This window comes from Microcaecilia unicolor, chromosome 6, assembly GCF_901765095.1.
Source record: "Microcaecilia unicolor chromosome 6, aMicUni1.1, whole genome shotgun sequence".
Taxonomy (NCBI): domain Eukaryota; kingdom Metazoa; phylum Chordata; class Amphibia; order Gymnophiona; family Siphonopidae; genus Microcaecilia; species Microcaecilia unicolor.
In genome coordinates, this window is record NC_044036.1 from 229,722,477 (window position 1) to 229,735,497 (window position 13,021).

Here is a 13,021-nt window from a genome sequence, read left to right on the forward strand (position 1 = left end):
AGACCGTATAAGTCTGCCCAGCACTATCCCCACCGCCCAACCACCAGCCCCGCCTCCCAACCACCAGCTCTGGCACAGACCCTATAAGTCTGCCCAGCACTATCCCTGCCTCCCACCACCGGCTCTGGCACAGACCGTACAAGTCTGCCCAGCACTAGCCCCGCCTCCCAACCACCAGCTCTGCCACCCATTCTAGGCTAAGCTCCTGAGTTTCCCTTCCTTCTGCACAGGATTCCTTTATGTTTATCCCACGCATGTTTGAATTCCGTTACCATTTTCATCTCCACCACCTCCCGCGGGAGGGCATTCCAAGTTAGTTGCTGTTGAGACTTGGAAGGAGGAGGAAGTGCTGCCAGAAGCTCTGCAGGCTTCCAGGGGGAAGGGAGTGAGGCCTAGCTCCTTCCCCAGAAATGAGGAAGGTCCCTGGGGAGCGGTCCTCAGGAAAGCCCCAGGCCAGGGGGTCTCCTGGGGCCAGGGACCAGAAGGCCAGGAGAAGTAGTTCCCTCTCTGGCAGGGCTCCAGAGAGGAGGGAAAGGAGCCCTGTGGATCGAAGAGTGCAGGCTTCCACGGGAGGAACCCAGACCGATACCCCCCTCACAGTGGCACGCCATCTAGCAGGTGAGGGGGGGAGAGAGCTGGGGGAGGCCCCAGAGAACAGCAGATTGGAGAGGGAGGAGAGAGCAGAGGTAATGGAGATCTGCCGGGAGGCCCTACCGGTTTCAGAGGAGGAGGACAGTGACTCCTCAGAGGAGGAAGATTTCACAGACTATAGTCAGGATCCAGAGGACCCGACCAGTGGCCTGATTCAAATGGTGAGAAAGATAAAAAGCACAGAAAAAGAGGTGGTGGAGTTGGGGAAACGGGTTAAAATGGCAAAAGCCCTGTGCAAACTAGCCCCAGTGGAGCACCGCAAGACTTATACAAAGGAGGTAACTCGTTTGCTCAAGCTTCTTCAAAAGAAAGAACATTTGCTGGGGGCATTGAAAAAGGGCCCTGGGAACCCTCTGAGAGAAGTTTACATTAACCGAGAAAGAATGGCCTTGGGGGGAAAGGCCCTGACAACCTTCAAACAGTCACAACAGCAAACAGAGAAGGAGAGTAGGAGCTCAGACCTTAGACCCCAGAACACCCAGGGGCCAGAGGAGCTTCCTGGGCCCAGCACCCAAAAGACATTACAGTATATGCAGTACCTTGCTAGTCAGTCTGGGTCCCTTCTGGCAGCTTCTGGAGCAAGCAGGGCTGGAGAGGCATCCTCGTTAAGGGAACCTGAGGTTGGAAAAACTGAACAGGAAAAAAGTTTTAAAACCCAGACTTTTCATCTTGTAGAAACAGGGGCTGGAAGTTCAGGAGAGAGACTCTCTTCTACACCAGTGATGGTGGAAGCAGAAATGAAAAACTTACTTGAGCAAGAAGCAAGAGGTCAGCAGAGGCAGTTGCAGCCACAGGTTTTGTGCCCATTGCCTGCAGCAGGAGTTGAGAGCAGCAAACAAACACTGACTCCATTGCAGCTGGGGAGGCCCCACCCACACAGCACTGAGGGGCTGGAGGTCACGGCCAGGCAGGCTGCAGCACTACCAAAGACTGAGAATGGTGAGGTTTTAGCAGAGGAAAACCTGGTGACAGAGAGTGCTGCAGCTGGACAAACAGCAGGTGAAAAGGAGGGGTTCTCGATGAAGACGGCACAGGAGGATCCAGGAGTGTTTGCAACAAACCGGCCTGGCAGCAGAGCAAGAGGCTCCAGCCAATCGGGCTGTGGGAGCAGGAAAGACTGCAGAACAGCTACAAAGGCTGGCAGGGGAAATAGCTGCAGCGCCAGAAGATTCCCCTTGTGTGGGAGGGCAGGCACTTCTGGAGTGTGGGAAGCCTCGTCTGCTTGGTGAAACAGCGGGGCTGGAGGATCCGACGGAGCAGAACATTGGGGGCAAAAGGGACCCGGTCCAGAGAGCAGGTTTTGGGCGGGAGGGAGGGGTGCTTGCCTTGCCATGCGCACCTGCAGTAAACTTAACTGGTGGTACTAGGGATTTTGATTCCGGCCAGGCAGCGGGGTGGTTGGCTCTGGGGGGAGGGGTTGATTCGACGGGAGGGGGAGGGGGGCAGGGCACTGGGAGGGGACCAGTTATATAGGGGAACCTGCTCTCAAAGTTCCTACGGACCAAATCGATGGGGAGACAGGCAGGGTTTCTGTTGCAGGAGGCATTGAACTGATGGACACTGTGACTGCAGGGGATACGAGTGCTAAGGGGGTGAGGGGTGCAGGGGACCAAGGTTTGCTGGTTGAAGGGGTACAAGGCATGTTGGGGGGAGGGATAGGGAGGGAGGCTGAGAAACGGGGAAGGCAAGAGAAGGAGGATATGGTGCATCAGGAGCGGGGGGGTCCCCGCGCTGGAGAAGGGGGGGGGGACGGTGGGGGGGCGGTCCGTCCTTTGCGGCGGTGGTGGGTGGAGGAGGCGGGCGCAGGGGAACTAGGGGGGTAGGGGGCAGCGGGGAAGGATGGGGAGGGGGTGGGGGGGGAGGCCAGGTTCCCAAAAGGAGGAATGTGGTACAATTGAGATGGGTGGGGGAGGGGGGGATGCCAAGCAGGGATGTGGTCCTGAGATTGGTCCTTGGTCTAGGATTCCTCCCAGAGGACCTCTATGCCTGTATTCATCCGGTGAATATACCAGAATACGATATCAGCTTTCTAACCCAGAGAGGCATGGAGGTCTTCTGGGAGAGATACGAAGGGGTACGGGGGAGAGGGGACTGGAAGAACTACCGGGCCGTACCGATCAGCAGACCCGACCTGGTGCAGGTAACCCTTCTGGTTCGAAATGAGTCTCTATCAGGGGCGGACCTGGCCTTCTGGCTACAACGGTACGCAGAATTGCATACCCCCTTGTCCAAACTCCCGGACCCCAGTAGGGTGTGGGCTGGAGGTTGGGGTGCGCAGGTTAGGCTGAGGCAGGCAGGGCATGTCACCCAGCACATTCCCTCCTCGGCGTTCATCGGCAGGGATTGGATTCTCTGCTTTTATAAGGGGCAGCCACGGCAGTGTCACAAGTGTGGGTCGTTTAGACATTTTAGTATGTCATGCCCGGTTGTGCAGTGTGGAAAGTGCGGGTCTAAGGAGCATCCCACGGAGTCCTGTATGTCTATTCAGTGCAACTTGTGTGGGGGTCTGGGGCATGCATTTCGAGCCTGCCCTTGGGCCTCCCATAATGGGGGTGAGGAGGAGATAGATAGGGATGGTTCAGGTCAGGGGGAGGGGGGAGGGGAAGCAGACCATGATCAGGTTCCCGGGGCGGGGGGGAAAGGGTCCAGGGAAGGACAGGGACAGGTAGAGGGGGGGCTTGGGGGAGGGTCGGAAGCGGCAGGAAGGGGAGGATGAGGGCTGGACGCGGGTGTCCAAGAAACAGTGGAGAGGGAAGGGGGTGGGAATGGGGATAGAAGTAGGGAATAGATTCAGGGGTTTGGAAGAGGAGGGAGGGGTTGAGGAACTGGCTGGTGAGGAGGTAGAGGATGGGGGTAGCCGGCAGGACGGGTTGGGAGGTAGGGGAGAAGGAGTGAGGGGAACAGCGGGTAAGAGGAAAGAGAAACGGGGGGGGGAGGGTTTTGAGGGACAAAGAGGGGGGAAGGGTAGGGGGGGAGGTGGGTGGATCGGGGGAGGTGACGGCTGATGCAGGGAGGGCGGGAGAGGAAAGGAAGGTAAGAAAGGATGTAGTAATGCAGGCCCGTGAGGGGAGGGAGGAAGGGTCGGAGGCGGGATTGATGGGAAGGGTGGAAGAAGAGGAGGTAGTAGGGGTGGAAGAGGGGGGAGAGGAGGGGGGCAGGTCGGTTGATGATCCCCAGGGAGGGAGGTGGGTGAAGACAAGAAGAAGATAGGGAGGAAGAAAGCAAGGGTGGGGGAAGGGATGTATAAGCTAGAGGTCCGGGATTGGGCGGAGGAGGAAGAAGAGGGTGGAGGGGAAGGGACCATGGATGATGGTGTGGAGAGAAGGGAAGGCAGCCAGGAAGGCGGGGGGTGAGGTAGCTATTGGTGTTCGCCACACTTAATGTGGCTAGTGTCGCCTCCCAGAGGGCAAGAAGACTTGGCATTTGATGGCCTCTCTGCTGTGGAGGCGGACTGTTTCCTCCTCCAGGAGACCCGGTTGTAGACGCTGGAGGACATCCGGCGGGCAAAGAGGGCCTGGAGATGGGGACCCTCTATTTGGGGTCTGGCCGGGGAGAGGTATGGGGGGATAGGCATCCTCTTTAAAACCAATAAAGTAGAGATTCAGAGGGTGGTGGAGCTGGGTATTGGTAGGTGTTTGGTGTTGGACGTAATATTGCGGGGGGTGGCCTTGCGGGTGATTAATGTGTATGGACCGCAAAGCAAACAGGGAAGGTCTGCATTGTTCAACAAAATTAAGCCTTACCTATACACTTCAAGGCAGTTGGTGTGGGGAGGAGACTTCAACACTATCTTACGGAAAGAGGATAGTGGGGGGCGGGCAACACAAGTACGTTATGATGGGGTTCGACTAGCGGGGATTATGAAAGGAGCAGGGCTGGTGGATGTACATATTGCACTTGGTGGTGGGAATCAGGGTTTCACCTTTTCACGGGGCACCTGTAGGAGCAGAATTGACCGGTTTATAGTTCGGGAAGGGGCATGTAGGCAGGCATCTAGGGTGGTGGAAGTAGATTTCTCTGACCACAGGATGGTGATGATAGAGTTGGGGGGAGGGGGGGCGTGCAAGCTAGGGAAAGGGTTGTGGAGATTGAATCTCAAATGGTTGAAGGAGGGGGTGTTGCACCAGGAGTACCTGGAATTCCTAGCAGACCAGGTGTCCATTCAGGGTGTCTTCCCTTCCCTCAGGGACTGGTGGGAAGTACTGAAACACCGCACCAGAGGGTTTTTTTCTCCGTCAGGCAAGGTGGGAGGGAAGGGAGGCCACCCGGTTGGGGATCGCCCTGAGAAAGCGACGGGATAATCTAATTTCCCGGGGGGGGGGGGGGGGGGGAGGAGGGAGGATATTGAGGTACTGCAGCAGGAGGTTGAAAGAGTACAGTACAACCGCTACTCTTCCCTCGTCTACGAGCGGGACTTCGGGAAGCTGCTTGGTCCGGACCCGTATGACTGCTGCAAGGAACGAAGGGAGAGGAGGGTGGTGGTGGGGTTTAGGGATGAGGGGGGGGGGGTGCTCCAAGAGTCCAGGGAAGGTATTTTGCGGGTGGTGGGGACGCATTTTGGGCGGGTTTTCTCGGACCTACAGTTGGGGTCAGAGGCCATGGGAAGATATATTGAGGGAACCCCGGGGGTGGGTAACTGGGGACCCCATCTTCAGGTCTTAACGCAGCCGTGGACGCTGGGTGAGGTGGAGGAGGCCATTGGGGCCTTGCGGCGCAGAACAGCGCCGGGGCCGGATGGACTTCCGGCGGAGTTTTAACAACAGTTCAGGGACCAGCTGGCGCCGTTCTTGCTGGAACTCTGGGAGGAGGCGCGAACAGGAGGATCCTTGCCGGAGTCTATGGGAGGATCAGCATTGGTCCTCCTTAGCAAAGGCAAGGATCCTCAAGACGTGGCGAACTGGCGACCAATAGCACTATTGAACAGCGACCGGAAGATCTTCGCCCACATGCTTCATGCTCGCATGAGGAAGGTCTCCGGTGAAGTGCTAGCAGTCTCGCAGAGGTGTGGGGTCCCAGGAAGGGGGGTGCTGGAGGCAGTAGCCTGGGTGAGGGAGGGCTTGGAACATAGCCGGGTGGGAGATGGTAGGTTGGTCGTGGCCTTGGACCAGGACAAGGCTTTCGACCGAGTGCAGTGGGAGTTCTTGTGGAAGGTCCTGGATCACTATGGCTTCCCGGGGGAGTGGATCGCACAACTGCAACTGTTGTATGCTGGGGCGCGATTTTTTCCCCTGGTGAATGGATGGAGGGGGGCGGAGGTGGGGGTCACGGCAGGGGTACGGTAGGGGTGCCCATTGAGCCCCCTGCTGTACGCTTTTGCCATAGATCCCCTGGTGCGGAGGCTAGGAGGAGGGGGGGAGGGAGGGCTCAGAGGGGTAGAGGTTGGCAAAGGGGAACGTATTGAGAGTCATCGCTTATGCAGACGATGTCACCGTTTGGGTGGCAGACCAGAGGGAGGGGAGGATGCTGCGGGAGACCCTTGAAGAATATTCCAAGGCATCGGGGTCACGGGTAAACCTGGGTAAGTGTACTAGCTTGTGGGTGGGTCCAGAGGAACGGCGATTTAACCTAGGGGGCGGGTTTTCTGCAGGGATTGAAAGAATGCGGGTGTTGGGAGTGTATTTGGGGGGGGGGGGGATTACGGGCGGGAGAGTTGGGAGCAAAAGATATCGGAGGCAAGGGAAAAGGTGGATCGTTGGAAGGGGTGACGGATGTCCATGGCAGACAGGGTCCGGTTGTTGAAGACCCAGATAGTCCCCATGTTTCTCTTCTTGAGTTACATCTGCCTTTTGCCGGAATGCTGTTTCACTTCATTGTACAGCGTGTTTTTTCAACTTTTGTGGGGCAACAGGATGAACCCGGTAAAACGCAATATTACTTACCGGTCGCGGGAGGAAGGGGGGGGGGGGGGGGGGATGGTAAACCCTGTCTTGCTATTCTCCTCCCTGTTCATCCAGTTTAACCTTGGGCGGGGGGGAGGGCCGGAGGCCCCAGGGTGGGCACAAAGTGTTGTGCAGTGGTCGGAGGGATTTTGGGGCCCTTGGTGGGGAGGGGGGAAGGTGGGGAGGTTGCGGAAGGGTTTCCCAGAGGGGGTAGGCTACTACAAATCCTTAGTAAAGCTGGTCCGGTTGTGGGACATTACATGGGAGGAAATAAGGGCGGGGCAGAGGGAGAGCTGGGTGGAGCAGGTTCGCTCCCAGCATTTCTCATCTCCCCTGACTCTTAGGGATGCTCCAGGGCCCGTGCTGAGGCAGGGCCTGGGCTTTATTTCATCTAGACGACTCCCGAACAAGTACAGGGACATTGCCTGGCTGTCCCTTCACGGTAAATTATATGTTAGGGCAAATATGCACCGAAGCATGCAGGACCGAAACTGCCCGAGGGGGGAGTGTGCTGGTCAGCTGGAGACGATGGACCACTTCCTTATGGAGTGTCCATTCTCCAGAGCAGTTTGTGGAAGAGTGGCCGCCTTGTTGGCCATCCCCAGCTTCACGTCCTACACCTATGCAGACTGGGTGTACGGGAGGCAGCAGGGAACGGGGCGGCTGGAGCCAGGTACCGCCTTCCTCATATCAGTTATTATCAGGTACTGCCTGTGGGTGGCCCGATGCGGGGTGTCTATGCGCCAGGAGTGCAGGTCGGCTGAGCAGGTTTCCTGGGACGTTGTCCGAGCCGTCCAGGAATTGGCACGCTGGGAAAAAAAGGTGGAGGGGGGGGGGGGGGGTACATAATTTTGGGGTTTGGTGGAAGCATGTACGCTTGAAGTTGATTTGAATGTATGGTGTGGGGGGGATTTGGGGGGGACGGGTTTTATCGGGTTTGTATTTTTTGTATAAAAGTGTAGTGGGGCTGGTTTTACAACGGCATGATGTAATGTCTTGAATATTGTTTTTTTCCGTTTTATTTAATAAAGGAATTCTCCAAGCATCCACCACCCTCTCCGTGAAAAAATACTTCCTGACATTCTTCTTGAGTCTGCCCCCCCTTCAATCTCATGTCATGCCCTCTCGTTCTACCGCCTTCCCATCTCCGGAAAAGGTTCGTTTGCGGATTAATACCTTTCAAATATTTGAACGTCTGTATCATATCACCCCTGTTTCTTCTTTCCTCCAGGGTATACATGTTTAGGTCCGCAAGTCTCTCCTCATACGTCTCGTAACGCAAATCCCATACCATCCTCGTAGCTTTTCTTTGCACCGCTTCAATTCTTTTTACATTCTTAGCAAGATACGGCCTCCAAAACTGAACACAATAATCCAGGTGGGGCCTCACCAACGACTTGTACAGGGGCATCAACACCTCTTTTCTTCTGCTGGTCACACCTCTCTCTATACAGCCTAGTAACCTTCTAGCTACGGCCACCGCCTTGTCACACTGTTTCATCGCCTTCAGATCCTCAGATACTATCACCCCAAGATCCCTCTCCCCATCCGTACCTAGCAGACTCTCACCGCCTAACACATACGCCTCTCTTGGATTTCTACTCCCTAAGTGCATCACTTTGCATTTCCTCGCATTGAATTTTAATTGCCAAACCTTAGACCATTCTTCTAGCTTTTCAGATCCTTTTTCATGTTTTCCACTCCCTCCGGGGTGTCCACTGTGTTACAAATCTTAGTATCATCCGCAAATAGGGAAACTTTACCTTCTAACCCTTCAGCAATGTCACTCACAAATATATTGAATAGAATCGGCCCCAACACCGATCCCTGAGGCACTCCACTACTCACCTTTCCTTCCTCCGAGTGAACTCCATTCACCACCACCCTCTGGCGCCTGTCCGTCAACCAGTTCCTAATCCAGTTCACCACTTTGGGTCCTATCTTCAGCCCATCCAGTTTATTTAAGAGCCTCCTGTGGGGAACCGTGTCATGCAGCTCATGTGCTTCCCGGTCCTTTTTTTGTGCACCCCTTTGTATAAGATGCCCCCTAACTACTGCCTTGAGGGCATCCCATAGAATTCCTTCTGACACCTCCCCATTGTCATTGATTTGAAGATAATCTTGTATTATATTGCGCACATCCTGACAATCTTTTTCCTCTGCAATCAAAGTATCATTCAACCTCCACACTCGACCTCCATGCTCCTTTCCCAATTTTCCCACTATTACCCACACAGGCGCATAATCAGAAGCATGTATACTTTCAATTTCAGTTTCTTTTATAGCCCCCCACAGTGACCGGCTACACCATATTGCATCTATCCTAGTGTATGTGTTTTGTGCATGGGAATAAAATGTGTAAGTCCTCTGGGATGTTGTAATCTCCAAATGTCCACCAGGTCTAATTCTGCCATTCGCTTAAGAAACCTTCCCCCTATATTGCTTAGTCCCCCCCCCCCCCCCCCCCCCCAGTATTATCTGACCTTTCCCAAATGCACTGAGTTCTGGCCTGATGGACTCAAAAAAGGCACCCTGTCCACTATTAGGGGCATATATATTAACCAGAGTAATGTGTTGCTCTCCTATCTTCCCTTTCACCGCTAAACATCTTCCCTCTTTCCCTTTGAAAATATCTTCCTGAACAAATCTAAGATGTGCTTTAACAAAGATGGCAACTCCCCCCATTTTCCCCCCCTTAGGGTCCGCCAACAGAAAGCAGTCACCCAATTGTTTACTTCTAAGCAAGTGTTCATCTTGTTTCCTTATCCCATTTTAACCGGTTCAATTCTTTAAATACAATGCTCCTTTTCCCAGGGTTATTCAGACCATTGACATTCCATGTTCCCACCCGTAACCTTCCCCCCCACTCCCCCCTCCCCCCTCTCCCCCCCTGCATCTGGGTCTGTTCCCTCTCTGCCAGATCAGTCCCTGAGGAATTGAGCCATCGCCAGAGAGCTGCCCCTCTGATATCCCTCCTCATTCGCTGCCCCCCTGCTTATATACCTCCTATAGTAACCAAACATCCTGTCACTTCCCTCCTATAGTTATCAACATTCAGTCAGTAGATAATACTATTATCCTGTTGTTCCAGCCACCATGATCAGTCCACTCCGCTGGCTTCAGATCTGCGGCTATCCAAACTCAGGGACCCTTGCCCCTTCGCTCCACGCGCTTTGTTCCATCCCTCTTTACTGTTCTTAGGACTTGGTTTCCGCTGCTTGTCTGTCTGTTCCACTGTGTTTGGCAAATCTGTGCACCCCATCTCCTTCAACGACTTCCAAGCTCCTTCTCCCTTGCGTACCCAGGGGATAAAGCCACTTATATCTCAGTCCCTCTTTTTGCAGGTATCTGGTGATCTCCTTATATTCTCTCCTCCTCTGCAATGTCTGTCTAGCCAGATCTTGAAATATCTGGGGTTTACAATTCTTCCAGGCAATCTCACCCAGTCCCCAGGCTTTTCTCCAGATTACCTCTTTTACTCCAAACTCATGAAAACAAACCACAATGTCTCTAGGCTGTCCTCCCCTTTGGGGACCTAGACTTCTATGGGCCCGATCAATTTTAATGCGTTTGGAGTTTTGCTCTTCTCCTCCTGTATTTCCCAGGTCCATAATAAAATTACACAGGTCCTGAATTACTTTCACCACATCCTTAAACTCTGCCTCCTCTGGGATCCCTTTAAATCGCAAATTGCATCTTCGGGATCTGTTTTCTAAATCCTCCAACTGCAATTCTAGGTCTCTTCTCAGCTGCTGTTCTGCTTTAAGATCTTTCTGCAGGTCCCGCACCTCCTCTGCCATATTTTCCACCCTCTCCTCTGTCTCTGCCACATGGTTCCCAATCTCCTTCAGCTCCTCATGCAGCACTGCAACTGCATTTTGGACACTGGTTCTTGTGGCCACCATTTCAGCTTTTAAGTCTTTAAACCAGCGAATAAACGCTGTCTTACCACAATCAGCCTCTTCCTCTTTTGGTTCCTTTAAGTCTTTAAACCAGCGAATAAACGCTGTCTTACCACAGTCAGCCTCTTCCTCTTTTGGTTCCTTGATATCAGGGTCTGACTTAGAATCTGCAGCAGCCATCTTGGCTCCTCTCAAGCTAGCTCTTGATCCACTTCGAGGATCCGGATCCATCCGGCAGGTATTTAAACTTGGAGAGTCTTTTTCTTGCTGCCATGCTTGTATATACACTACAGGAGCCTCTGCACTTGCAAAATCGCCACGATTTTTGGGGTTACAGCACTTATTTACTCTGTTCTCTGCAGAGCTCTGAAATCAGGCTGCCATCCCTTAGCGATGATGTCACTTCCTCCTGCTTCTGGCATTTTGTTCTGACAGTGTACAGTTTTAATAAGGTTTTCGAAAGAAATAGTGTGAGCTTTAATAGGTGCACTGAACTTGTTTAGGCATGCCTTTATTAGCCAGATAGTAACTAGGGTGCTTGCATAGTGGTAGATATGTAGGTTCCTTTTTACTTCTATATAAAATCATCATTAGTACTTCAAGTATTTATGCACATAATTGTTACATGTAAATACAGCTTTAAGGAAAAATAACTAATATATATTTTTTTTTCCAGACAAAATACACATTAATAGATGAACAAGACATCCCTTTAGTGGAAAGCTATTCATTTGAGGTAAGTATTAATATATTGTTAGGCCTAGTAGGTTTTTTTTTTTTTTTTTTTTTGGTTGGGATGGGGTTACAGCACAGTTGAACAGGCTTTTACTAAGGTTGTCATTACAAGCCTTGTTGTAGAGCTACCTGGGGTCCCCCACTCCCACTTTTTTTTCCTCTTCAACCTCATCTTCTGTCACTTGCAGCAGATGAATCCAGGAACCTAGTGGGTTAAGTCCGCCTACCAGCAGGTGGAGATAGAGATAAACTAAAGGCAGTGATGCCAGACAGCCAGCTCCTTCCTCAGTTAGTATGTCTCTATCTCAGCAGGTGGTGGATGGCTTTTTCTCCAGCTCCTGGGCCCAAGGCCTCTGAGGGTGCTTCTGGGCCGGTGGCCAGTTTGAGCCGGGAGTGGCGGACTGGTGGTGTCTCCTTTGGCAGCATACGCAGTTGCTGGGTCCCTGCTGCACCTCAAATTCCCTCTGAACAGCCTTTTGCTGTTCCTTTCCTTCCCTGTTTGTTTCTGCCCCCTCAACTAAAAAAAAAAAAAAAAAGAGAGAACCATAGAATTTATTTAAAAGAGAAGCACAGGGAAGTGTGTTTTTGCCGAGAGCAGGTTTGTGTTACTGCTGTCCGAGTCCTGTTTTCTGTTGCTTGTCTGAGCCTGCCTCGAAGTGGAGTCGGAGAGTTTTTTTTTCTTCAGCTCAGCTGTCAGTTCCCACGCTTTCCCGTCCGGGGTAAGTCCTGCTGGGTTCCTGTTCGGGGACGGGCAATGGCAGCGGAGGTGGTAAAACACTGTTCCCGATGCGGGAAACGGCATTCGGCGGCAGGCCTTTGCAGCGCGGGGTGCGCTGATTTGGCGGGACTCGATGGAGCGGGCCCCCCCCCCCCCCGAGAGTGTGCTTTCTCACCCAGAGCCTGGTGATTCTCACGCCATTTTGCGAACGGTCGTGGAGCCAACTCCGATAGCGGTTTTGGGCAAAGAGTCTTCTCCGCTGGTAAGGGAGTTGTGGGGCCGTCAGGCACTGTAGGTGATGGTGCAGGTGCCATGGCTGCGACCTCAGTTGCGGTTGAGGGGTTTTTGCCAGAGTTTATTTTGCTACTCCATCAGGTGTTTTTGTTGAAAAGGGCCTTGCCCCCCCCCCCCCCCCCACGCCGCTGCGACAGCTTCGGCCTTTGATTCTCTCAGGGGGTCTGGGGGTAACCAAGAGATTTTGGGTTTTTCCCCAGAAATTTCTCCTCCCTTAAAAAGCCTAGGCTTTTTTGGGGTCTGAGGAGGGGTCCTGCATATGGTTGCCTGCAGCTTCCTCCGTGGTGGCTCTCACGGAGTAGACGGGGGTGGAGGACAGTGTCCTCACTGACCAACCGGATGACTTTTCTGCCGTGAGGATTTTCCATTAGGAGGAGTTGTTCTCCTTTATTGTAGTTGTCCTCCTTTATCTCTCAGGTGCTGGAAACCCTGAATATAGGGGATCCTGAGGTTGCGGCTTCTCAGGCGGTCAACCCCACCAAGACGGCTACTACCAGACCTTCTAAGGCCTTTCCAGTACATGAAGCTATTGAAGAGTTGATTTCGGCCCTGTGGGCGGATTCAGATGTGGGGCTGAAAGTAGTCAGGGCTATGGCCAGGCTGTATCCGGTTTCAGCGGACCGTTTAGAGCAGTTTGCTCTACCTAGGGTGGATGCCCTGGTGACGGCGGTCACTAAGAAGACTACTTTTCCAGTGGAAGGTGGTGTGTCATTCAAGGATATGCAAGACAGATGGCTAGAGGCCTCTTTAAAATGTGCCTTTGAGGTGGCCACTTTGACACTTCAAGCTTCTGTTTGTACTTATTATGCGGCTAGAGCTTGTCTCAGTTGGCTACATTCTGT

At 53.2% G+C, this 13,021-nt stretch overlaps 1 protein-coding gene across 2 annotated transcripts in view; it reads left to right on the forward strand.

Annotated features, from left to right (window-relative positions):
• The window catches only part of ZMYND19 (zinc finger MYND-type containing 19), a 422,686-nt gene that overhangs the window by 53,386 nt on the left and 356,279 nt on the right, over nt 1–13,021 (forward strand). For both annotated transcript variants that reach the window (XM_030206586.1, XM_030206585.1), the window contains exon 2: nt 11,109–11,168. In XM_030206586.1, the coding sequence (XP_030062446.1) occupies nt 11,109–11,168 (60 nt within the window). The remainder of the gene's footprint in view (nt 1–11,108; nt 11,169–13,021) is intronic.